Source organism: Hyaloscypha bicolor, assembly GCF_002865645.1.
Source record: "Hyaloscypha bicolor E unplaced genomic scaffold K444scaffold_191, whole genome shotgun sequence".
Taxonomy (NCBI): domain Eukaryota; kingdom Fungi; phylum Ascomycota; class Leotiomycetes; order Helotiales; family Hyaloscyphaceae; genus Hyaloscypha; species Hyaloscypha bicolor.
Genome location: NW_020194693.1, coordinates 1378559 through 1403058, shown reverse-complemented (window position 1 = coordinate 1403058; position 24500 = coordinate 1378559). Strand labels below are relative to the sequence as shown.

The 24500-nt window shown below is 36.6% G+C and overlaps 7 protein-coding genes across 7 annotated transcripts; 4 read left to right on the top strand and 3 right to left on the bottom strand.

The window, feature by feature from the left end:
* Window positions 1-569: 569 nt before the first annotated feature.
* Window positions 570-2514, bottom strand: K444DRAFT_649057 (FAD-binding domain-containing protein; the record flags this gene model as incomplete). Its single annotated transcript, XM_024885533.1, has 5 exons — window positions 570-734; window positions 786-910; window positions 957-1593; window positions 1641-2004; window positions 2057-2514. The coding sequence occupies 5 exons, from the start codon at window positions 2512-2514 to the stop codon at window positions 570-572; spliced, it is 1749 nt and encodes a 582-aa protein (XP_024726399.1).
* A 1480-nt stretch (window positions 2515-3994) lies between these two features.
* Window positions 3995-5253, top strand: K444DRAFT_605717 (NAD(P)-binding protein; the record flags this gene model as incomplete). Its single annotated transcript, XM_024878871.1, has 2 exons — window positions 3995-4049; window positions 4189-5253. The coding sequence occupies 2 exons, from the start codon at window positions 3995-3997 to the stop codon at window positions 5220-5222; spliced, it is 1089 nt and encodes a 362-aa protein (XP_024726398.1). The 3' UTR covers window positions 5223-5253.
* Window positions 5254-6003: 750 nt separating this feature from the next.
* K444DRAFT_623039 (uncharacterized protein) lies at window positions 6004-6557 on the top strand. Its single transcript, XM_024882224.1, has one exon. It carries the CDS (start codon window positions 6083-6085, stop codon window positions 6353-6355), a length of 273 nt encoding a protein of 90 aa, XP_024726397.1. The 5' UTR covers window positions 6004-6082; the 3' UTR covers window positions 6356-6557.
* A 162-nt stretch (window positions 6558-6719) lies between these two features.
* Window positions 6720-6954, top strand: K444DRAFT_623038 (uncharacterized protein). The gene has a single exon (XM_024882223.1). The coding sequence runs from the start codon at window positions 6743-6745 to the stop codon at window positions 6935-6937; it is 195 nt and encodes a 64-aa protein (XP_024726396.1). The 5' UTR covers window positions 6720-6742; the 3' UTR covers window positions 6938-6954.
* Window positions 6955-7333: 379 nt separating this feature from the next.
* On the bottom strand, window positions 7334-9314 carry K444DRAFT_671091 (putative formate dehydrogenase). The gene is made up of 4 exons (XM_024887713.1): window positions 8654-9314; window positions 8444-8598; window positions 7855-8399; window positions 7334-7808 (listed from the first exon to the last, which is right to left on the bottom strand). The coding sequence occupies exons 1-4, from the start codon at window positions 8867-8869 to the stop codon at window positions 7444-7446; spliced, it is 1281 nt and encodes a 426-aa protein (XP_024726395.1). The 5' UTR covers window positions 8870-9314; the 3' UTR covers window positions 7334-7443.
* A 1622-nt stretch (window positions 9315-10936) lies between these two features.
* Window positions 10937-12105, bottom strand: K444DRAFT_623036 (glycoside hydrolase family 5 protein). The gene has a single exon (XM_024882222.1). The coding sequence runs from the start codon at window positions 12053-12055 to the stop codon at window positions 11186-11188; it is 870 nt and encodes a 289-aa protein (XP_024726394.1). The 5' UTR covers window positions 12056-12105; the 3' UTR covers window positions 10937-11185.
* Window positions 12106-21800: 9695 nt separating this feature from the next.
* Window positions 21801-23658, top strand: K444DRAFT_623035 (uncharacterized protein). The gene has a single exon (XM_024882221.1). It carries the CDS (start codon window positions 21891-21893, stop codon window positions 23493-23495), a length of 1605 nt encoding a protein of 534 aa, XP_024726393.1. The 5' UTR covers window positions 21801-21890; the 3' UTR covers window positions 23496-23658.
* The last annotated feature ends 842 nt before the right edge of the window (window positions 23659-24500 follow it).

Sequence of the window (24500 nt, the reverse complement as noted above, 5' to 3'; positions counted from 1 at the left end):
TGGAGATTAATTCGCCAATAGATTGCAGAACGAAGGAGAGGATGCGGACTTGGAGCTCGTCCGAGAGCGAGAAGAAGAAAGGAAATGTTGTTGGCACGATCGTGGCTTCGTCGGAGTTGTGACGAAGAGAACGGAATAGAAAGAAGTACGATTAGGATTTTCTTTAGAAACCTGGTATGTAAAATCTCGAAATTGTATAGTTATTATGGTTTGGTTAGAAAGTGTGTAGTGGGGTTTGCAAACCCTAGTTCACTTTTGAAGCTCTCCTAACTGCGTCGCGGACCGGACCAGACAGGTTAGTATCCAGGTCCCCCGAAATGGTAAAGTCACGACTAATACCCCATGCATGATAATCATAACTCGTACACAATATAATTCTATATTGAAGTTTGACGAGATACTCGGTAGAATGTCCCAGCTTACTCTAAATGCACAGTTCCCTTGCCACAGGTACTTTTGGGCTTTACCAAATGTGCTTGAATACGGGGGGCTGGGGGCTTTGATATCACTAAATTATTTTCCCTATTGTGTACTGCTACATAGTCTACTATAACCTCATTAACCCTTCATTACACCTTGCAAAGCATATTGTCAACTTCTTTCCACCTCTCGTTACCAACACATGGATGACACCAAAATACATCATGGGGATCAACCTTCCTCTTGATTTCCAACAAGCGAGGATAGTTAGTACCCCAGAAAGTTTGTTGGAAGTTGGGTTCATAAGTATATGCCTCGTCACTGTGTCAGTTGTCTGAATTCCAGCACTTTGATGAGAAACCAACCTCGTTCACATACGCGCCCATGTCCGGGGCAAGCTTTCTCAACGCCTCAGTATACACATTATTCAGAAGGTCTGTCTGCTTGGCTTTCTCTGCTTCATCAAATGGTTCCCAACCCACCCCAATCACTACTTTCAATTAGCCAACTTTCTCGCATGTGTCCTGAGTACATACCTGAATGGACATAAGCCTTCCTCCAAGCCGAATTAACAGCATTACTTCCACCCCTTGGCTTCGCATTTATCACCCCATGCCCACCTACCAAGTAAACACTCGTCACACCTCCCAAGGGAGTCGCAGCCCTGAACGCTTCTGCAAGCGCTGTCAGATTGTGTGTCAACGCCTTTTCATCCAATAATCGGGATCCAAGGTATTGGTCATAACCAGCATCCAAGGGTCCATTGTTGACATTGTACCAAGCCCAGAAATCAGGGTACGTCTGCGGGGAAACCGCCCTTTGGAACTCAATGGGAGCCCCAGCGGTTGCTTCATCGAAGACTTTATTGATTGCCGCAGTAAAGGAGTCGGTTGTGTTTTCCGGATGGAGCACTGGCATAATGAAGTAGGCGACGTATGCATCAACGGGGGCAGTGAGGCCGAATTGGCCTGAGAAATTGCGAGCCACGAAGCCGTAGTTCATTATGCCTTGGTCGTCCCAAGCGGGACACTGGGAGAGGACTTTCGCGAATACGTCCCAGAAGGCGTCTGTTCCGGGTGAAGCAGCAAGGAGCCCGGTTGCTGTTATGATGGGCATGGAGGGGTAGGCTTTGAAGGTCACGGAGGTAATGACGCCGAATGTTGAGCCTCCTCCCTGTTGAACGGTCAAAACACGAACTGGAAAGGGGCGGCGGTATTAACTCCTCTCGTTGCCCAGAATAAATCGGCGTTCTGGCATTCATTAATAATCAAGATCTCTCCACCTGGAGTTACAATCTCCATCTCGAGGACTTGGTCAGCAGCAAGTCCGTAGGTTGAGCTGAAAGCCGAATGTCCACCGCCAGTCAAGTAACCACCTACTCCCACCGTGCCAGCTCCGCCACCAACAATAGTGAGATTTTTCAAATGAGCTTTGTAGTCGATCTCGAGCATTTGAGTTCCAGCTGCAGCAGTGACTGCTGCTCCATCAATTGAGAACTTACATCCCTTTGGCTGGAAGCCGTCTTGGAAAGAGAGCCCGGAGATATGGAGTGTCCATATCGAGAGGGAATTTGGAGCAACGGACCTGATGCCTTCATTACGATCCACTCTCTTGTTATCAATTGGAAGTTGCTCACCTTCCCAAATAATCATGTCCTGTTCCCTTTACAATCAATCGAATATTATGTTGTCTCGCAAAATCCACCCCTTTCTTCACGTCGTCGGCACAAGTTGCATTTACAACATAAACCGGATATCCTTCCCCGCTACACGGTACGTTAGGGTCAGGGAGGCAAGTATCGTTGTTGAAATTATTGCCCATTGAACTGATGGGGTCATCTGATTGCCATTTGGAGGTGTTCCAGCCTGCTACTACGCTGGGACAAAGAGAGGGGTCGTAAGTAGGCTGGGAGGGGTGGCAGACTGCACCAGGAGGAGGGGGCTGGAGAAGTCGACCAGAGATGGAGTTATTGAGTCTGTCCCATTCGTGGGAGCTAGGCCAAGTGTGAGATCCAGGGGTTGATTTACACTGTGAATGTGAGTGGGCGAGGGTGGTGATAGCATGGTCCAACAGCTGGAGGACGGTGCAAAGCATTGAGGAGGTGTTCCAAGAGGTCTGCATCGCGCTTGTGTCGAGAAATTGAGAGGGTTGACAGAAGGTTGAGAGGTATTCTTCCATTTTGAAAGATATGTGGGATTCCAATTGATTTTATATTCCTCATGAATGTTTGCCAAGATTCGGGGAACGGTACGGCTGACGCTGCTACTCCGATCTCCAAGGAAATAAACAGAAAGAAACCAATCAGAATGGCCTCAAAGTAATACGGAATAAGAAATTCCTTGTAAGACATTGAGGTGCTCACGAAAATTGCTTCGTCCAACGGATGTCGCTAGCCAAGCCTTGCGTGGCTCAAGGCTGGAGAATTGAGTGATTTACCTGCTGTCTTGTCAGCTTGTACAACGGTGCAACGCCATTGGTCCTTCAGTGCAAAGCCTCAATAAGCAATCGATTTCGTGACGGACGGACGTTGAGCATTTCCAGATTTGGGTCTACATGCGAGATGCGAAATCAGTCGGGAGAACTTTCGTCCTTGATTTCACTGCAAGTGCGGGGATCTGCACCGCCGCCACCACTTGCGAAATAAATTAAGCCTAGTGGAATCCTTCCGCGTCATTTTTTTTAACTCTCGAGCACAATTAAATCTATCAGGGCGAATAGAACGACGTGAAACAACCCCCGTGAGACACACTGGAGCCTTGGAAGATGCACAGGGCGATGTGGCGCAGCAATGAGAATGCCTATGCAAGACGATAAGCGCGCTACGATAACGATAATTTAAGGGGTATTTCAGGGGCCATGTTTGTTTACTACACTTTGTATATATAAAAACTTACAAAACTATCACCTAATAGAAGCATTGATCTTGCGTATTGTAAGTCGAAGAAAGTTTAAAGAAGCTCAAGTTCATCGTTTTACAGGATTGTGTGGGACTTCAGAAAAAGCACCCTACTTCTGACTGCAAGCCCGCTTCCTCGATTACTAACAAAGTTCTACTGTATCCATAGTCTTCAAAGTTTGAGGGTCTTTTCAGAATTAAATTATAAATTAACCGTAACCAAGTCATCTAACCAGACACCAAAAAACCTTTTTTATTAATAAGATTCATTCGGCTTTCTGAACGATATAACATTGCACGATTGGGGGAGAACGAAGTGCCCCTCAGCGTCCTCATTTCTTAGGGCCGAGGCAGAGAGCGATTAGCGACGATTCGCGAAACAACCATAACATAAAGCCCAAAAGTTCACTTGGCTGCTCTGATTGGATTGACAAAGTACATCAAGGAAGCTGTAATCCCCAAATCGCAAGATGTGTTGATTACTGAACCCGGAATGATTATAGAGAGTTTGTTGAGTAATCGAAGAGAAAACCCCAGCCCGGATCACTAAACACAAAGAACGGAAGAAGCTCAAGGACACTCACCCTACAATTCAGCTCATTATATGCCGACGCATATAAAGGTGAATATTGACCCAGCTTCAACATCTTTCCCCTCATCTCGTCAAGATACAAAAATATGGCTTCTCAACAGGTCTCCAAAATCTTCGTTATTGGCGGCACTGGTGCTCAGGGTACGTATAATTTTACCTTATCTTCACAGTTGCGTATGAATCTTAGATCTCAAGAAATGTTTACAGATATGTTTTGAGAGCTTGCCATATTCGCTCTCAAGACTCTTGTTGAACGGCTATGCTAACTTGTCGGTTCAAGGCATTCCCGTCATCCGCGGCCTTGTTAAAGACAAGAAATACTCATGCCGTGTTCTCACTCGCGACACAACATCCAAGCGTGCCCAAGAGCTCCTCTCACTCGGCAATGTTGAGCTCATGGAAGGCACGTTCGGTGACGAATCGAAGCTCCAGCAAGGTTTCAGCGGTTGCGACGGTGCTTTCGTCAACATTGATGGATTCAACACCGGTGAGAAGACGGAAATGTACTGGGCTATCCGCTCCTATGAAATTGCACTCGAGCAAGGGATCAAGTTCTTTGTTTATGGAAACTTAGATTATGCCTTGAAGAAGGGCGGATACGACTCGAAGTTCCGGACAGGACATTATGATGGCAAAGGGCGGATCGGAGAATGGATTCTGTTCCAAAACCAGAAGAACAAGGAGCGCATGGGAGCCGCGCTCTTTACAACTGGGCCATACATTGAAATGACAATTTCGAGTATGACGGTCATGACGCCAACGGTTGAGGACGGTGTCGTCACCTGGCGTGTGCCGTTGGGAAAGGGGTCAGTCGTGCATGTTGCACTTGATGACTGCGAGTACTATGTTCGTTGGCTGTTCGATCATCCAGAGCGTGCGAGTGGTTTGGATCTCGAAGTTGCAATTGCGCCAATCCCGTACGTTGAGCTTGCTGCCGCTTTCGAGAAAGTTACAGGCCATCCTGCTCAATACATCGATACGAGTCTTGAGGACTATTGGAAGATCATGTTCAGAGATCGTGCTGGCGATATACCAGCTGGGTACAATGCTGACCCCAAGGACAAGAGCACAATGAGTTTCAAAGATAACTTTACTGGATTTTGGAATACATGGAAAAATGATGTGATTAAGAGGGATTATGCGTTGCTGGATGAAATTCATCCGGACAGGATCAAGAGTGCAGAGGAGTTTCTCAGGAAAGAGGATCAGAAAGGGAGAGAAGCTGGGAAAGGAAGTCTCTGGGACAGGGTGCAGAAGGAAAATCAGACGGCGATCTTGAAGATTGGTGAGGATGGAAGGAAGGGGAAACTTTAAGCGAGGAACCGAATGCATGGCAGGGTGGAAGTCTAGTTCTCACTGCTTGCTTCTTAATTTGTTAGATGATAGTCGCACTCACAACTTTTGTCTCCCTAATACAAGTCTTGATGACCTCCAACAGATGTATTCGAGCATACCCTCTGTCACGGCCTGGACAAGCTGTGGAAGTGGAATGTGGGTGTGTTTGTATATGTTGTAAGGAATGGTGGTGCCCTAATGGCGGTGAAGAAGCTATATACACGCCTGTGCGCAGCACGTGACACCATCTGAGCTGATGCTGGGCTCGGATTTATGGTGGGGCAGAATTATATAACTTACCACTCATAGTCTTTCTAGGTAACAGATAAAATGTTTAACTTCAGCAATAATGAGCCGATGAAATGGTTGTATAATATTGGAAGTATGCCAGAGGAGTCACTTTGGTGACCAACGGAGAGTTGCATTTCTTCCTTGCCTGGAAGATATTCAATAGACTTCGAAAAGGCCCCTGTATTATTCATCTATCATAATTAAGAAAACTGTGAGTTCAGATAACAGTCTAAATATGAACTGAAAGATATATTGTAACAGATAAAGAGGGGTAGTTGAGTATGCAGAACTATAGGGGCTGGCTCGCTAAATCTCGCTAATATGATGAAACAGGGAGAATGCCAATAGGAGAGTGAAAAAGTTGGGCCTCAGAAAGTATTAAGTACGTTTCGAATAGCAGATATACCATAAGAGCAAGGTGGATATCGCTCTATCTCTTCCCTTCTATTCAAGAGGACTGACTTTCCTACTCGCCTGGAAGATGTTCTCATTCTGATATTCTGGTGTTGTAATTACCCTTTCCTCACCTCCTTCCCTCAACACCGCCAATGTCATATCTTCACCCCCTGGATGCGGTGCCGGATAGGAGTCATACAGCACGTCTTTCCCCGGAGCCTCAAGATCCTCCCCCTTCGCCCTATCTCCCTCTTCCTATCTCTTCCCTATTTATAGCATTAACTTATACTTCTTCGCCCCTTATTGTCCCACTCTTATCCCGCGCCTTGATAGCATCTGGTTCATTAAACACATACAATACCTCCCTAAGTTCCCTTCTACTCCTCCCATCTCTACACATCTCGCTATACACGCCTCGCTCGTAAGCAGCAAACAAGCAAGAAAGAAAGACTAAACAGTAACCAATTAAGCCAAATCCACCCCAAGACCGACCGCCAAACCCCGTTCCCTGGTCTCTTCTGTTTCTAACCCTGTTATGTGCGTGGATTCAAAGAAAGGAAAGGAACAGCAAGAGGATAAATATACCTATTGTCCTCCTACGATCATCTCTTCCCCATGCTATTCACTTCCACGTCTCAAATTCACCAGCCACCCACAACCAACCCAACCCAAAACTCGAACCCCAAGACCTACCAAACTCTTCCACGCCTCCTGCCTTATGTTAACACCCCCTCCCCTCCACACACCCCCTACAGCCCTCCCTCCACACCTACAATCCATCCATCCATCCAATACAGCCTCACCCATTGTAGATGACGTCCCCTCTCGCTGCCGCACCCCGTAAACCCTCATCTTTCTTTCTTTCATTACTCTTCACCCCGCGCACTCCCGACCAGTCCGCAAATTTCTCCCCTTCCCCTTCTTTCCTTCCTTTCATTCTTTCCCCAACTCCCCAGCTCCCCCCGCCCCACTCTCCATTCACCTTCTCCCTTCCCGCCTCCTCATGACCCAAAGTACTTACCGTACGATCCCCACTCATCCCGTCCTTGACCACTAAGCAACAAACACCCCTCTTCCCCCCTCCCCTCCCCTCACTTACCCCTTCGCGATTGATTCCCTCATAGCACACTCCCGTTACAAATTTTTCTCACAAAATAGTAGGAAGAACAGCCTCTATACTGACCGATTTTACACAGCACAGTACAACGCAGCACAGCACAGCGCCTAGGCTTTGGCTTCGAAAGGTGGTGATCGATTAGGAAGAGGAACAAGAGGAATGCCTTTTCCCTCGAGCAGCTCGAGCAAGTTACGACACGCAACGTTGCCACTCCTTCGCCATCAAGTCTCGCCTCACCATTACACAAGCACAAACAACGAATGCCTGCAAATAATTGTTCCATTTGATCGTCGATCGTCAAAGTTAAAGGTACCATTCCTAAAGCTACAGCACATAACACTTTTGCCATGTTTTCCAAATCCCTCGATTCATCATCCACTGGTATCGTCCTCTCACCTATGCCTTATTCGCTGCACTAATCTTAGCCCGCTCACCATACGCCTTCGTCGCATAATCACCACCCGTCACAATCAAATCCTGCGGTCTATAATCATGCTTTCCAGACAGGTAGCTCTCCAGGATGCTCTTGGTGCCGTCGGCGTATCTCTTCTGCGCATCGAGCGACGTGCCAGACATGTGGGGAACCATGGCGTTTCCGCCACCGAAGGGGTTCTTGGCGTAGCGGAGGGGGTGGTCCTTGGGTGCGGGTTGCGGGAACCACACGTCACCGCCGTAGCCGCGGAGGTGGCCGGACTTGAGGGCCGCGGCGACGTCTTCCTTGACGACGATGGCGCCACGGGCGGTGTTGACGAGCCAGGAGCCTGTATCGTCAGCATCGAAATAAACAAATGTGGAGAGATAGCTTACCAGGCTTCATCTTGGAGATCAATTCCTTGTTGAAGAGACCTCGGGTCTTCTCGTGGAGAGGGCAGTTGATGGTAACAATATCACACTGTGACAACATCTCCTCCAAATCCGTGACACGTCGGCAACCAATCTCCTTCTCGATCTCTGGTTTGAGGGGTTGGTAGTCGAAGTACAGAAGCTCCTTGCAGTCGAACGGCTTCAGACGTCTCAAGACACGCTCTCCAATACGTCCTACAGCGACGGTACCGACAACCTTGCCCTCGAGATCGAACTCGTTCTTGGCAGCGGCAGCGACATCCCACTCACCAGCCTGGATTTGTTCGTGTGCGGGGACGAAGTTGCGGACGAGGACGAGGATGGTCATGACGACGTGCTCGGCGACCGAGACGACGTTGGAGCCGGTGACTTCAGCAACGGTGATGCCGCCATTGGTCGTGTTCGCAGCGTTCAGGTCGACGTGGTCGGATCCAATACCAGCAGTGATGGCAAGCTTCAGCTTCTTGGCCTTTGCGAGACGTTCGGCGGTGAGGTAACCTGGGTGGAAGCTGCGAATGTCAGAATAGTCCTGCCAATTGAGCAGACGACGCACGGTGTAGTGATGATGATCTCAGCGTCAACCAGCTCCTGATCGAACTTGGAGTTCTCGCCCTCCTTGTCGGATGTAGTGATGAGCGTGTGTCCTTGATCCTCAAGCCATTTGCGGATACCGAGCTCGTTCTCTGTCGTGCCTAGAAGCTCGGGCACCTGGATCAATTAGCATCTGCCAGCTGGCTGTGGAGTGGCAGACGGGGCAACTTACTTCCTCGGCGTGCTTCTTGCCGTCGTACAACACAAGGAGGACCTTGACCTTTTCACGTTTCCCTGTCAGCGTTCTGATGCTCCCAAGATTGTGCCGCAGCGCGAGGGCCCCACGAGACAGCACCCGTGCATTGTGGGCCGGCCGCGCAGCAGAGTGGAAGGAAGATGTGAGTGCAGGACGCGCGAAGCGGCAGAGCGAACGAGTGAGCAATACCATTTTGACTAATTTGATGTTTTAGTGAGAATTGGATTAGGGAGAGAGCGGTGCTTGTGTTGGATGATCAACCTGCCGGAGTGCGGGGTCGCAAGATTGCCTGCAGCCAAAGAGACAGACATCAGTACAACGGCTACGTAATAACAGACACCTCGGGCGATGGGAGCAATTGATCCGCAGACGATGGGAATCGACCGAGCAGAGGACGGTACGAGGCAATTGAGAGGAGTCGGGGTGTACGCACTTTTTGTAGTGTCAAGTCAGACTGTCCGACGGGGAGGAGTTGTGTTGGGTTGGTTGTGGATGGAGGGGTAAGTGCGAGCAGATGAAAGAAGTGAAGTGAATCAAATTAAATTCAAGCAGACGAGATGAAATATATGCAGACTTGCTCCCCGGGGGCAGTTCCCGCTTTTATAGTCCTCTCCTCCCCTCCCCTCGCCATGCCGACGCAGCTCCTCCCCCTTCCCCTTCCCCTTCCCCTTCCCCTCCCCCGTCTCTGCTCATCTTTCATCCGCAAGTAGTAGGCGTAGGCAGGTACTCGCCCTCCTCCTGCGTCTGCTCCACCCGCAGCTGCGTGCCGTCAGACACGCTCCAGCCATCCATCGCTCGCTCTCGGGAGGAGGTCAGACGTCAGACTGCTGGTCCGTCTCTGTCTGTTCCCACGTCTCCGAGAGCTAGGGCAGGTAGCTGCTGCTCACGGGAGTTGCGGTGGCATTCCTCAAGCAATCCCGACGAGGGCCTTGCGTCGGGGATTCGGGATTGAAGCCCCTTAAGGTTATCACGCGTCACGTCCATTTTGAAGCTTCATATAAACTATGATGTACACTTCGCCTCCAATGTTCGATTGAATGTCATTCTCACGGGCTTCCTACAGCTCCAGAAACAATGATTTCAGTCTTTGCTTGCTAACGCGGGGTAACATTCCCTGTGTCACGCTGTCACATTCCCTTGCTTCAAGTCGAGGATCGGAGATGTCTCGGGACATCGGCGGTAACCCACATGAGGGATTTCGGTATCTTTCCGATTGTTTTCCAGCATCCACTCTGTGCTCTCTAACACAATAATACCTCCTTCCTGAAAGATTTGTCCATTCGTGGAATCCGCGTGTCGTTTGTATTTGATGGGGCAAAAGTTACTTTATCCAGTCTGCAGGCTGACATTTCTCTGGGTACGGTGCTGGAAGTACAGCGCTTGGCGTCAGAGGTCTCGATAGATTGCGGGGTAAAGCCTCCTGAAGTGGCGCAACGCATCCGCATCTGCCCCTCACCACCAGCGTTGGCCAAGCAAATCCGGGGAAGCACACCCACACATCCACCATTCGCGAACAGCAATCCAACCCCCAAGGGAGAAGTATTTCCCTCTTATGATCAGCTTCCCCATCACCTTTGCGTGGACTGATTCTCCCTCCTCCCTTTGCTCTGTGCTCCTCCGCTCCTCCGCTCCTCTTACATCAACCAGCCAGTGATCGTTGCAGCGCGTCATACAGCCGCTGCACCAGAAAATGCTAATGATTGGTAAGGGATTACGTGCGAAGGAACATAGCCCTATAGGATCGATGGACCCGAGGACTGTTGGCACGGCAATTTTTCTACATGCGAGGTGTGAGATTCAATATTTCCATTTTCGGGTAAGAAGACCTGACTGAGTTGGGTGAGGTCCCCAGATCTCGGAGATGGGAAGCTGAGGTTCGGGATTGGGTACAAAGTCACATGCATTCCATTGGAAGGCGTTCATGAGCTAAAAATAGAAGTAAAGACATGAAGGTGCTCCGGATGCGTGCTCCGGATGCAGTACGCCACGGCGGATAAAAGCAGAGCCGATTTCGCTGCTCTTTCATAATCACGTGAAACCCTACACGTGCTCAAACTAACGCCAGCCAAACGCTAACTTCACCCAGACGGAAACCCACATTTTAAGCTCTCCAGCTAACTCATGAAAGGCCTCTTTCAATCCAATCTTTCTTCAACACCAAAGAAAAAGCACGTGACAGCCCCTCCGGCCCCACCTCACCCTCAGACTCTGCTCCACCCATCGATTTAACCTCAGCTCAAAACCCCCCTCGTTTCACAGGTGCAAGTCAAATCGCAAACCCGGCCAAAAGATCGAGCACCACTGCACGGAAGGCTATTTTCAGAGCAAAAATAGGATTCGGATACAGATCAACCGCTCCTTGACATCTGTGATCGGATGCAAGAAGGGAGGAATGAATATGCAGGGTGCGAGTCACGATGTCTAGGACAGTACAAGACAGCGCAGATATCGATACGTCGTATGCGCTGCAATGTAACCTCAACACAACAACCACCCGAAGAGTAAATATCATTGCCTGTTAAGCTCCAGCATGTCTCGAAGTCGACAGTCCAAAATCAGGGTCTCCCAATCATCCTCGACAAGCGAATAACTCTCCTTCTCATTGTCGTCAGGCTTTCTCGGGTTGATAGCCCAATACGCAAAGCCAGCGTCAACGAACTTCAGGAACTCTAACAAGTTGTTCCAGTAACGAAAATCTCCCTCGCTTGGTTCATGCAGCCTGCTAAGCTCGCTAACCAAGACAGGAGCGATGTTCTCCTCGAGAAGATACGCCCAGTTCTCCTTCATCGATTTGACAAACGACATAAACGGCCGCTCTGCGTACACACCCTCCCGACTACCCCATCCTGACCAACTGTACACATGGACGGAATATACTACGTGATCCGGGACATCAACCACGACGGGTCGCTTGTGGACGCCTGAAAGGTCATTGGACGACGAGACTCCTTCGACGAACATGAGCCAGTCCGGATTGATGGCGAGCAACTTGCTACTAGCACATTCTGCAGCAGTAGCCCACTTCCCCCATGGCGTTGTAGCCCAGAAGCCTCGAGGCTCGTTGCGCAGGTCTGCTCTAATGACTAGGGGGTTGTTCGTGAAGAACGATATGATCTTCACCCAGTTCTCAATCCATTGGTCTTCTGTCTGGCTGACTCGACAAACTGACCCAAGGTGATCGTTGCACCAAGCGGTATCGCATAGGTTGATTCCACAACACCAAGCTGCTTGCGTGATATGGTTGTTTGGGATGACGGCGATGCCGGCTTCAGTCAGACTCTCGACCACAGCGACATAGACATCCAAGGCCCTCAACCCAATAAGATCTTGGTTGGCAAACAACAATTCTGCTGCAATCTTTGGATTGTTCCTCGCCATCTCATCGGAATAGGGTAATACCACGTAGTTTTAAAGTAATATATAGCTATCAGGGGGTCGAAAATACTATAAAGTATTAGTGTTTAATAGAAATTATAATTATATTAAGGCTTTAATTAAATAGTAGGATTTTTTAGTTAGGCGGCTGAGTAGTTTAGGTAGTTAGCCAATGAACCCTTCCAGAATAATTAGTGAACTATAGTCATTCCGATCCAAAAGCAACAAAATGAAAAAAAAGCCTACCAAAATACTAACTAATATAAGTCATATTAATTGAAATTATTATATATCTTATAGTAATTAATCTCCTAGTCTCCGATTTTTAATATCTTTAATATTGCGGGAACTACAAAGCACGTGATTATTTCTATATAGGCTTATATAGAAATTTTTTGCATTTTATATAAGTAAAAAATTACACCTTATAATATATAAGGTTATATGTAATTAAAATTATAAACTTTTTATACTTTATCTAACTCCTAAAATTTAAGCTCTTATTATATATAATAAGTTTATAGAAGCTTAAGGGGCCTTATAAGGCCTTATAAGTCTAAGTTTAATTTATTATTTACTTAGATACTATAAGAGGGAAACTATAATAAGACAAAAACTTATATAAAGTATACTAGAGTATAAAACGTAATTTAATAGTAAAATAATAAATTAAAAGTATAAATAGTAAAATATAAATAGTAAAATATAAATAGTATATAGTATATAAAAGCTTAATTAATTAAATACTCAAAAGGAATTATTTTCTAGAACTATAAAAAAACCAGCTTTCTTATATAATTTCTATAAGTTATATATAAAAGGCTATAGTCTTTACTATATAACTAAAACCTTAAAACTGCCAAAATAATATAATTTTTAGAAAGTACGGCCTGCCGTACTATACTAGCTTATATAGTCTATCCTAACTACTAAATTAACTAGTATTTCCTTTATATTAAATGAGAATATTCGAATTCAGGAATAGTTTATAAATATTAGTAGTATTAGAACTATTTCGGGTATTTAAAGTATTTATAATTTAATATCTAGCTTAAAGCTTCTGAATTTCTATTATTACTTTTTTAAATACTACTAATTACTATAATATAATAAGTAATAGGGTATTATATTTAGTTATTTAAGGTAAAATACTATAAATTAAAAGAATTAGAATAATACTATTAGGTTTTATAGAATTATTAATAGTCTTAAAAGCTATTTAAAATATAGTATTCTTATTAATTCTATTAATTTCGGTTATAATAATAAAATAGATATATTAGATTAGATTATAATAGTATTTTATAATTCTAATAGAATTATAAGTTTTTATAGAAATGATTTTAATCTTAGTTCCTATAGTATTTATAAGCTAAGTAAATTTCTTACTAGTAAACTGCATTCTAATATCTGCTATAATTTAATTAAAAGGGCCTAAATAGTTATTAATCTAGTATTATTTAAATATATTTCAGATATATATTATATTAATATTCTGAAGTTATTAGCCGGCTTAATATCGAGTGCCTTTATTAATAATATAAAGTATAGACTTACTAGAAATATAGAAAATATTAATAATAATAAAATAGTTAAAGCTAATATTATCTCTTAGATTAAACTTAAATTATTTAGGTAATTAGTTATATTTCTAGTATTACTTATAATATTTTATAAAGTATTTAAAGGCTTCTATATTAATATTATAACCTATTTATTTTAGTATATTCCGGAATTTACTAATAAATAAATAGCTAAATTAATTATATAGATATTATAATTCGACTTTTATAAAAAAGCAGGAATTATAAATAAAGAATTCGAAAAAAAAGCTTTATAGTATATTATAAAGCTATAGGAAAGAGTATTCGAAATATTATATTATAGATATATAATTTCTAATAAAAGTAATAAGATAATTAATAAGATTATTAAAATAGATTCCGAGCTTATTTATATTAGCTAAGCTAAATAAAAATAGAATTTTTAAAAATATAATATAGAATTATACTTGCCTAATTAGTATATTTACTATTATAGATCTAATAGAAGATATAAATCTAATATTAAACTAGATATTAATTTGGCCTTTAGTAGTTTTATTAAGTTTAATATTATTATTAGTTTACTAGAAAGCCTGAAATTAATTAGAACTAGTAGTTAAATATCTAGAGGCTCTAGTATTAATTATAAGTCTATAAAAATAGTAAGTATTATATCTTAATATATTATTAATTATAAAAGTCTAAATATTTTCTATTAAGAGTTTAATAGGTTCTAAAATATAGTTTTTATTTATTATTTAATATATAAGGAAAAGAGAAATAAGGTTATCTATAAAAGTATTAGTTATAGTTATTAGTAGAATAGAAGTAATAAGAATAGCTAAAAAGCTATTAATTAAAGTAAAATAGAAATCTGAATAGTATTTCTTTTTTTTATTTATTTCTATTAATAAAGCCTTAAAAGTATTATTTACTAGTTTGTTTTTACTATTCTTATTACTTTTTTTATCTTTAGTTTTAGTAATATACTATATATAAGTATTACTAAAATATTTATTAAAATTACAGGTATTTCGGGATCTGAATTAATAAATATTTCTATTTCTAAATCAAGCTTTCTTAGTTTCTTATTTCTTTAATATATATTTTTATAAATAGTATTTGGGTTTCTTATATATAAAATATAACTTCGAAATATAATTATTATAATTATAGGACTTGAAATAGTTATTATAGGATCCGAAATTATAATTGGGTTTATATTAATAATTTCCGGAAAAATAATAGCTTAAAGAATTCTAAGAATAGTATTATTAATTAATAAAGAGTATTTCGAAATTGGCTTATTATTTACTCTTATATATAATAATAGATAACTAGAACTTATTAATAAGTTAGCCGAGATTTATAAGAAAGTCTGAGATTATATATTTATATATCCGGGAGCCTTAGTAAGAAGTAATAATTTTATTATAAAAGAATTCGGTATTTTATAAGTTAGATATAAAACTATACTATAATTAATATAGTTTATTAATTAGTAATTAAATAGTTTTAAATATTGTTTTTTCCGGGAATTTAGCTATTATAAAAAAGCTATAAATATTAATATAAGCTTTTTTATATATATATTAAAAGTTAATTATTATAGAAATAGTTTTAAGCTAGTTTCTTTAATATAATAAGAAAAGCTTATATTAGTATCTTTTATAAAAGTTTTATATATTAGTAAATATTAAGGAAAATAGTAAGTTTATAATTAAAATTACTATTAGATTTATTATATTTTTACTTTTTAGTATAGATTTTAGTAACTTCTCTAATAAGTCTTATAATTAAAGGAAATTAGAAGTTATTCAAATAAGATTATAATAATAATAATAATAGAAGTATATTATTTATTTCTAGAGCTTCTATACTAGTATATAAATCTAATAAAAATATAAGATATAGTAATAGAAGAAATAGTAAAAGAGGTAATAGTAAAGAAATATTAAAAATAATAGGTTCTAGGTATTTATTTTTTATAAGAGTAATAAAGCCTAATAGAATTAGTTTTTTAATAAGGTTTAATCTAGCTACTAATATATTTTTATTTAATTATATATATTATTTAATTTCTTTTATAATAGTATATAAAGTAGTTATAATAATATTAGTATTACTGTTTTATTATATAAATATACTATTATATTAAAAGGTCTTATATAGATATAATATTTCCGAGAGTTTAAATTTATTAAAGTTCTTTTAATAAATAAAGTTCTTAAAATTATATTTAAATAGTTCCTAAAAATTATTATTAATTATTTTATAAAGAATATATTAAAATAGTTTAGTATCTAAAAACTTAGTTATTTTATTTATTCTAATAAAGTTTAGGTTAATTTTATATTTCTACTTTTTTACTAATTTCTTATAATTATTATTATTTATAAAATAATTAGATTAGATAAATTTAATAAAGAAATTATTTACTATAATATATTCTATTATTATATATTTTATAGGCTTATATCTAGTTTGAGATATAGTAGTTTATAAGGAAAGTAGATTTATAAAGAAGAGAATAGTTTATAAGATAAGTAATTTATAGAAAATATTATATTTGAAGTAAAAGTTTTTATTTATAATAAGAAATTTAGGAAATGAAATTTAAGAAGTAAAATATCGAGATTTCGGAAGAACTTAATAGTTCTAAAGCTTAAAAGCCTTAGAAATTTAAAAGAAGGTAGTTTTTAAAAGAGTTTTATAGAAATTAAATAGAAATAAAATAGAATAGTTAAATAGCTAACCGTTTTAATATTTAGTAAGATTAAATACTTTTTCTATTTATATAACCGAATTATAAATAATAGAACTAATAGATATTTCTTTCTTTAATATAGTATAATTAGACCTTAATAAGATTAAATATTTTTCTTATTTATATAATTAAATTACAGGTAATAGAATTAATAGTTATTTCCTTTTTAACTTAAATAATAGCTTTACTTCTAAATAATTAAATCTTAGGCAAATATAGTTTAATTCTTTTTAATTTATATATATAAACTAATTAGTATTAGTTTATTAGAAATATATAATACTATTATATAATTATAGAATATTATTTATATAAATTAGTAAAGTAATTATTATTTAAAAGTAAGAATTATAGTATTATAATATTAATATATAATTCTTAAATCTATTAAGTCTAATAGAGACTAGTTACTAGTTAAGTTACTTATATAATATAAGATTATATAATTATTACTTATTATTTATATTTTATTATTTCTAGTTACCTCTATATTATATAATTATTAATAACTATAGTTATACTAATAGTATTATATATATCTAGAATATTTTAAAACTATATTAGATTAATATTTATTTAGATTCTTTTAATTAGATTATTATAAATACTAGAAAATAACTTATAAATAAGGAATTTATTTAATTTATAAATATTATAAAAACTAAAATAAAAATCGTTTTTATAGAAATATATTATTTTATAGGAATTATTATAATTAAAATTAAAGAAATTATAAAGGAAATAATATTATAAATAGGTTTTAAGGCTTTAAATAATATTATAAATATTAGTAATATAGTTTTTATTCTTTTAGTTTATAATATATATTTTAATTAACTAAATATAACTTATTATTATTTTTAGTTTTTTAATAATTAATAGCTCTTAAAATAATAATAATAGAGATTTAGAATCTATAAATTAAATATTAAATTAAAAATATCCTAAATATATAAAATAGATTTTCTATAACTAATATTTATAATTTCATATTAAATTTAAATATTCTAATATAATATAAAAGAAATACTAACTAGAAAAGTAATTAGGAGAAATTATATAAGCTTATAGCTATAAATAGAAAGTTATATATATTAGCTTTATTTTATAATAATATTACTTTTTAATTAATTTTTATAAAACCATTTTATAAAGGAAATATAAAAATTAATAATAAATCTAAATATAATCTCAAATTTTATAATTCTAAACTTTATAATAAAAATAAAAATAATAGTAATATAAAAATAATTTCTTTTATTATTTTACTAAAATATAATAGAAAATAATTTTATAAATATTCTAATATAATAGTATTTCTATAATATAATAATAATAGCTTATATAATAATTCTTATTAAGTTAAAGTTATTAGTTTCTTAGAAAAGAATATATTTAAAATTGGTTTTAGATTTTAGATATTAGAAAAGATATATATTTTTAATTCTTATTTTATTAATAAGATTAAGAATAAGAATATAGAAAAGAAATATAAGAAATTAAAACTAGTTATTTAAATCTATAATAATAATAAGAAATATATAGTATTAATATATATGAGGTATTTATTAGTAAGTAATAAGATAATAGAATAAATTAGTAAGTTATAAAACTATAGTATTAAATTCAGTATAGAACTAATCTCTATTTCTTTTATAAGGTTCAGGAAAGCCCCCTCTAAATAGGAGGCCCCGATAATATATATATAATTAGTAATTTATAAGCCTAATACTTATAATATAAATAGTAGTTAGTTATAAAGTCAAAGGACCGCTAATCTCTCTAATTAATACCCGTAATATCCGAGGTTTATTATATATTCTTAAGTCACGTGCGTCTCTATATATATTATAATATAATTATTAATTATTTAATATATTAGCTAAAGAGTTATTTTCTATATTATTATTATAATTATAAAGATTTTAAAACTATATTTATAGAATATATTATAAGCTTATATTTAATTATTAACTTTACTAAACCGCGATTTCTATATTAAATTACTTTCTAAACTTATATAAGAGCTAGATTTAGAGAATAATTTAGTATTAAAAGTTATAAAACTATTTTATAAAATATTAGAAGCTAGAAATTACTAGTTTAAAACTTATTATTCTTATTATATAAATAAGCTAATTATAAAGTAATTAATATATAACTCTTATTCTTTTAATAATAATTATTTTTTTAATATTATTAGCCTTTAGATTAATAATACTTTATTTCTTGAAAATAATAACTTTTAGAAACTAAATTCCTAGCTAAGAAATATAAATATCTTATAACTAATTATAATTTTAAGTCTAATAAAAGTATTATTTATACTAATTCTACTAGTATACTCTTATATAAGAATACTAGTATAGTAATTTCTATTTAATAATAGTTAAGAATATAATTATAACTAGTAATAAGAATATTATATATTAAAATCTTATAATTAAGAAATAATATATTATTTAATAAGCTTAGGAAATATATATTATATTAACTTATTAATTAGAGGCTTTATATAACTATTTAATAGTTATTTAAGCTATTAAATCTATAGAAACTAATATTAAAGCCCTTAATAAATATATTTAATAATAAATCGAAAATATTATTAGAAAACTATATTTTATAAAGCTAAATAAGAAGTTTTTATATTTAATTATTTTTATAAATATTTTCTTTATAAGTAATTAAGATTTCTTTTTTTAAATTAGATATATTCTAGTTTTAATAAATAGTTCTAGATATATTAATATTATTTATTAATTATTTATTATAATAGATTAGATTTATAATTTAAACTTGGCTATATAAGTTATATAACCTTTATTACTATAATTATAGAAATATATAGCCTATATATATTTAGCTTATATAAAAGCGAGATTTTTTTTCTCTTTAATTATTTCTTTTTATATTAAAACTATTAGTTTTCTTTATATAAAGGCTTAGCCTATAATATTTATAAAATATAAGAGAGTTATTAAAAGTATTCTAGCTTCCAAATTATATAATATAGCTTATGGTTTTAATATAAGTAATTTAGTTAAGACTATAATTAATAGAATATTTGTAATAGAAATCCTATTAGTTATTTTATAAATATCTAATTAAGCTAGAAATTATATAAGAAAAGCGATTTATAATTAATATAATATATTTTTACTAGGCTTATAAATAATAAGAGATTATAGAAATTAAATAAATTAAAAAAGAATTAAATTCTACTAATTTAATAATAAAATTAAAGCCTTTAAATATTCTTAAATATCTAATTAATATAAATATTATATAATTAAATATTAAAAAATAAATTAAATATAAATAGAGATATATAAAATAAGAGAAATAGATATATAAGAAAATATATTAAATATTTAGAAATAATCTAGTATTAGACCGGATTAGGAAATTTATATATAAATAAAAAATACTGTTTTTTAGATGTTTTTTATACTTTTATATTAATTTTTTGCGTTTTTTAAATAGTTACTAGTATTAGTATAACTAGTTTCCTAGAGATTATATAATTTATATTATATAATCTGGTTTCCTATATATAGGTAATAAGATATACCGGATACTAGTACTAGTTAGATTTAGTATATTTAGGAATTATATATTAGAACCTTAATATTATAATCTTTATTTATAAAATATAACAACTTTATTAACTTATATAATTAGTATTTTATATCTAAATAATAGTATTTTATATTATTAGTAAACTAATAATAAATATTAAAATATTTTTTTTATATTTTTTTTAAAGTCTTAAAACTTATAAAACATTTAATTTTATATTAAATTTTATATATAAGAAGTTTATTACTTTATTTAAATTAAATATAATAAATATAATAAAATAATAAAATAATTCTTTTATTTTAATTATTAATACTTATAAATAATATTTAATATAAAATAACCCTTTACTTTTATGTTATATTATATATTATTATAAAAGTATTAATTAATTATATTTACCTTATATTTAAAAAGTATAATTCTTTTTATAATTAAAAAAACTTATTTTAAGGCTTTAATTATATTTACTTACCTTTTTAATTAAGCGAGTTTTAATAAAGTTATTTGTAATTAATTAATATCGAGGTATATATAAGGGAAAAATAATAGTTTTTATAAAATTAATATAAAAATCTTTGGTTTTTATAAGCAGTTATAATAGCTGCCTTATTAAACCAACTACCGCACAGCCTTAATACCCTTATAACTTAAAAAGCAAGTATTATAGCCAAGAGCTGAGCGTTTTATTAAGGGCCGTTTATTTGCTCTTTTTCTATACAATTACTTTATATCGAAATATTAAAAGTCTTCATGCTCCTTAGCCTCGCTTTCCTTTTTCTTCCTTGGCGCGGTGATTTCCATTCTAGCGCTTCACATCCACGGTGAAATCCGGGTGGCGCGCTCAGCTGATTCCAGCCTTGAAATAGGGCTGAAATCGACCCAAGTGAGTGGCCGGTTATACGAGTAGAGATACGTGTAACTTTACCTGGATTTGAAGAAACCGCCAAGTCTACGATGGCGAGTCTCGACTGCGCCAAAATGCATTGACACCTCTCGAGGGGCTTATGCCAAGCTATACGACAATTCTTGGCTCTCTTACAAGCTTCCCGACTCGTTGCCCTCTCGGGATTTGCTTTTGTTTGAGGGTTGCTCTTTCTGAGACCCCCTAACCCCCCCCCCCCCCTTCGCAACCCTAAAATACTTATAGGACTTAAAATTCAACCTCTGAAGATTATCCCTCATCAGCCGTACCAATAGTTCAATCCAAACCAATTCATTCATATCAAGTCTCAAGTATTCTTTTCAAGTTTCCTCCCGAAGTTTCTACCAGTTTCACGATGGTTGGATGGGACCTTTACAACATTGCCCCGGGGCATACCTTGGCAGGCGGAAGTGATATTGCTGCCGTGTCACGAATTCCAGGACATATGGAAATTTTCTTTATTGCCCCCAATGGAGCTGTTATTGACTATTTCTGGTACGGAACTTGGGGCCGCTTTGAGATGGCGCCAGCTGGTGCCGCAGCAGTGGGCGGGATCGCTTTCCTCTCGCGCATTCCAACCCATATGGAGGGATGGTGGATCTCTCCAACTAAATCAGTTGAGGGCATGTATTGGTACGATGATGGCAAGAATTGGCAATATTACCAGCTCGCCCCTCCCGGACAAGCAGTTCGAGGCTCCAAGATTTGCGCGGTTTCCAGGGCCTCAGGCCATATGGAAGTTTGGTGGATCTCACCCAGGGGCTCGATCGAATCTGCCTTCTGGTATGATAATTCCCTTGGTTGGCAGCGTTATCAGCTAGCCCCGCTAGGCAGTGCTGCCCCGGTGTCACGTGCTACGCACAGGCCACACATAGGCCTATATATAGCTATTTCCCCGCCTTCAGGGCACCATCATTCCTTACTATTATACCAATATACACCCATATTATCCGCACAAGCCTCTTCAGGCCTTGACACCCGGCAAGTGGCCTGACTGCTGTTTCACGAGAGCCAAAAGCAATGGAAGTATGGTGGACGGGGACCGATGGAAGCATTCAAGGCTCATGGATGTACGACAAGATAGAATGGCACAGATATCAGTTGGAAGGAGCCGGGCCTGGCAGCGCAGTCATCGGAGGCGGTCTCAGAGCCCAGTCGAGAAGATCAGATGTACTTCATTTGTGGTGGGTTTCAACGAAAGGATCCTTGGAGGGAGCCTTTATTGTTGAGGGAAAGACTCCATGGACGAGGTATCAGATGGCCGGACATGATTCCGCGTCTTTGTCAACCGGAATTTGTTCTCTTCATCGCTATTCTGGTACAGAAGAGATCTTCTGGATTGCTCCCAACGGTGCCATGTTTAATGCCTACTGGTACGAAGGTATGCCGTCCTGGAATGTGTTTCAAACTTTACCCGGAGGCAGTGCGAAGCCGAACGGCAAATTAATGGGCGTATCTCGGGAACCAGGTACCATGGAGATCTGGTACGCAGCGTCAGACGGCGGTGTTAGTGATCGTTACTGGTACGACTTCCGAACGAAGAGATTTGGCGCTCCTATACTCAGTGGTGGGCTTGCTGCTCTTGGCGGTTGGACTTCCATCACATTGAAAGAGCAAGGATCGATCCGATGGAACGGAGACGGACATGACAGCGGTGCGGACGACTATGACTATGGCGTGGTCGGTATTCTTCGGCCGCGCCCCGAATCCAACCTGGCTCCGATCACATTGGTCCATTCTGGCCATGTCTCAGGACATATCATTGGGAGCAGCGGACGAGATGATCCCTGGGATCAAACCAATGACAAGGACTACATCGGACTCATACAGAAGCACTACGACGACTATGCAAATGGCACCTTTGCCATCAGCGTGGTGTACACTAGTGGATTTCAATCTACTTTTGAAAGTCTGATCAACACGGTTGTCAAGTGGTCTGTTGGAAGTCTTCTGGATGGAGTTGGAATCCTAATCTTTATCGGAGTGGAAGTCGGCTCTTTAGTGATGACTGGATCTCTCGTCCCAGGGGCTCGTATTCTCAACGGAGTTCTCTGGATGGCTGGTCCAGGAAACACTCTGCTTGCTATTGCCGCAGGTGGAATCGCCTCGGCCGGATCCCGTTCCAAGGTTATTTCAGAGGAGGACTATCGATGGGCCAACAATGAGGTCTTCAACGGGACCCTTCCGCCTCGTGACAAGATTCGCATCACCGATACCAAAGGCAAAGATGGTCGCGCCTTCACCTTCCCCATGTCGGATGGTTCAATCACTCTCAACGTCGGCGGCATGCCGGGCATGTTCGAAAATCCGCAGTCTAATCAACCTACTTTGATCCATGAACTTGTACATGCCTGGCAGATCCACCACACCCCATTCCAATTATCGCTTCTCGCAGATGCACTTGCATCCCAGTTGAGAGGAAGTACATCGTACGATTATCCAGATGCTGGATTACCCTTCAAGGATATGAATTTGGAGCAGCAAGCTCAGATCGTCGAGGATTGGTGGACTGACCCCAATGACAAGATCCATCCTCGTCGGGGGAGGATGAAAGGAGAGAAGAAGGATGAGACCAGTACATATTTTAGATATATCCGTGATAATATTCGTACAGGCAATTATTAAGAGTGAGATTCTACCTTCTTAAGTTACGGAACCTTGTAATTTTAATTTTTTAATTTTAATTTTTAATTTTTAGCTAAGAGCTTTTGAGGTAAAATGGCATCACCATCACGTGATGTAGGCGTATTGCCTTCCTTCACAGAAGTTGCCATAGCCTAGATAAATAAGCCAGAACTCTTAGTTAATATAATTATAAAGGAAAAAAGAAAGTTATATAATATAAGTCTAGAATCTAGAATAATACTAAATAGAAATATAATATTATTAAGAGAGAATACTAAAGGCTAGTAAAATATTTATAGAAAGTATAATTCTAGCTATATAAAGTTTATTTTATTTTTAAACTAGATACTAATATACTTATTATATAGCTAAATAAAGTAGCTATAGATTTTTCTAGAGCTCTAGTCACTTATTAGCTAATATAAATTTAACTATTTAATTTTAAAATTAAATATATTAAAGAAACCAAGTATATTATTACTAATAAATTATCGAGATACTTATAATAAGAAGGTAATACTAAAGATTATAAGGATATTAATAAATAGTTAGTAATAAAGCTTAATATTATTAGAATAATACTTATTAGATAGAAAGTTTAATTAAAAAAAGTAATTCCGGTTTAGTTATATAATATTATTTTAAGAAATTAGATTCCTAAAACCTTTATTAGATATTTAGATAATAGTATCTAGTTACTAAAAATTAATAATTAAAGCCTTATTATATCTAGAAGTAAATTAGTAATATTAAAAAATAATAATATCTGAAAGTTATATAGTAAAGGCTATAGCCTTTTATATATAACTTCTAGTAAAATAATAAATAATAATATTAACTTCTATACTTTATTTAATAACCCGACTATTTTATTAGATTTCTTAAATAATAGCTATTTCAAATAATACTAGAATACTATATAATATCTTATAATACTTTTTAGATTAGAAAAAATATCTAGAATCAAGATTTAAAAGTTAAATAAAGAAGTTTTAAATTATAGTA

Bases quoted from the DNA above. Each gene is read 5' to 3' on its own strand.
- K444DRAFT_623039 (XM_024882224.1), top strand. From the start codon at position 6,083: ATGTCATATCTTCACCCCCTGGATGCGGTGCCGGATAGGAGTCATACA.
- K444DRAFT_623038 (XM_024882223.1), top strand. From the start codon at position 6,743: ATGACGTCCCCTCTCGCTGCCGCACCCCGTAAACCCTCATCTTTCTTT.
- K444DRAFT_671091 (XM_024887713.1), bottom strand. From the start codon at position 8,869: ATGGTATTGCTCACTCGTTCGCTCTGCCGCTTCGCGCGTCCTGCACTC. The intron at 8,400-8,443 runs GTGCGTCGTCTG...TGACATTCGCAG, and splicing joins GAGATCATCATCACTACACC to CTTCCACCCAGGTTACCTCA. The intron at 7,809-7,854 runs GTAAGCTATCTC...CTGACGATACAG, and splicing joins GATCTCCAAGATGAAGCCTG to GCTCCTGGCTCGTCAACACC.
- K444DRAFT_623036 (XM_024882222.1), bottom strand. From the start codon at position 12,055: ATGGCGAGGAACAATCCAAAGATTGCAGCAGAATTGTTGTTTGCCAAC.
- K444DRAFT_623035 (XM_024882221.1), top strand. From the start codon at position 21,891: ATGGAAGTATGGTGGACGGGGACCGATGGAAGCATTCAAGGCTCATGG.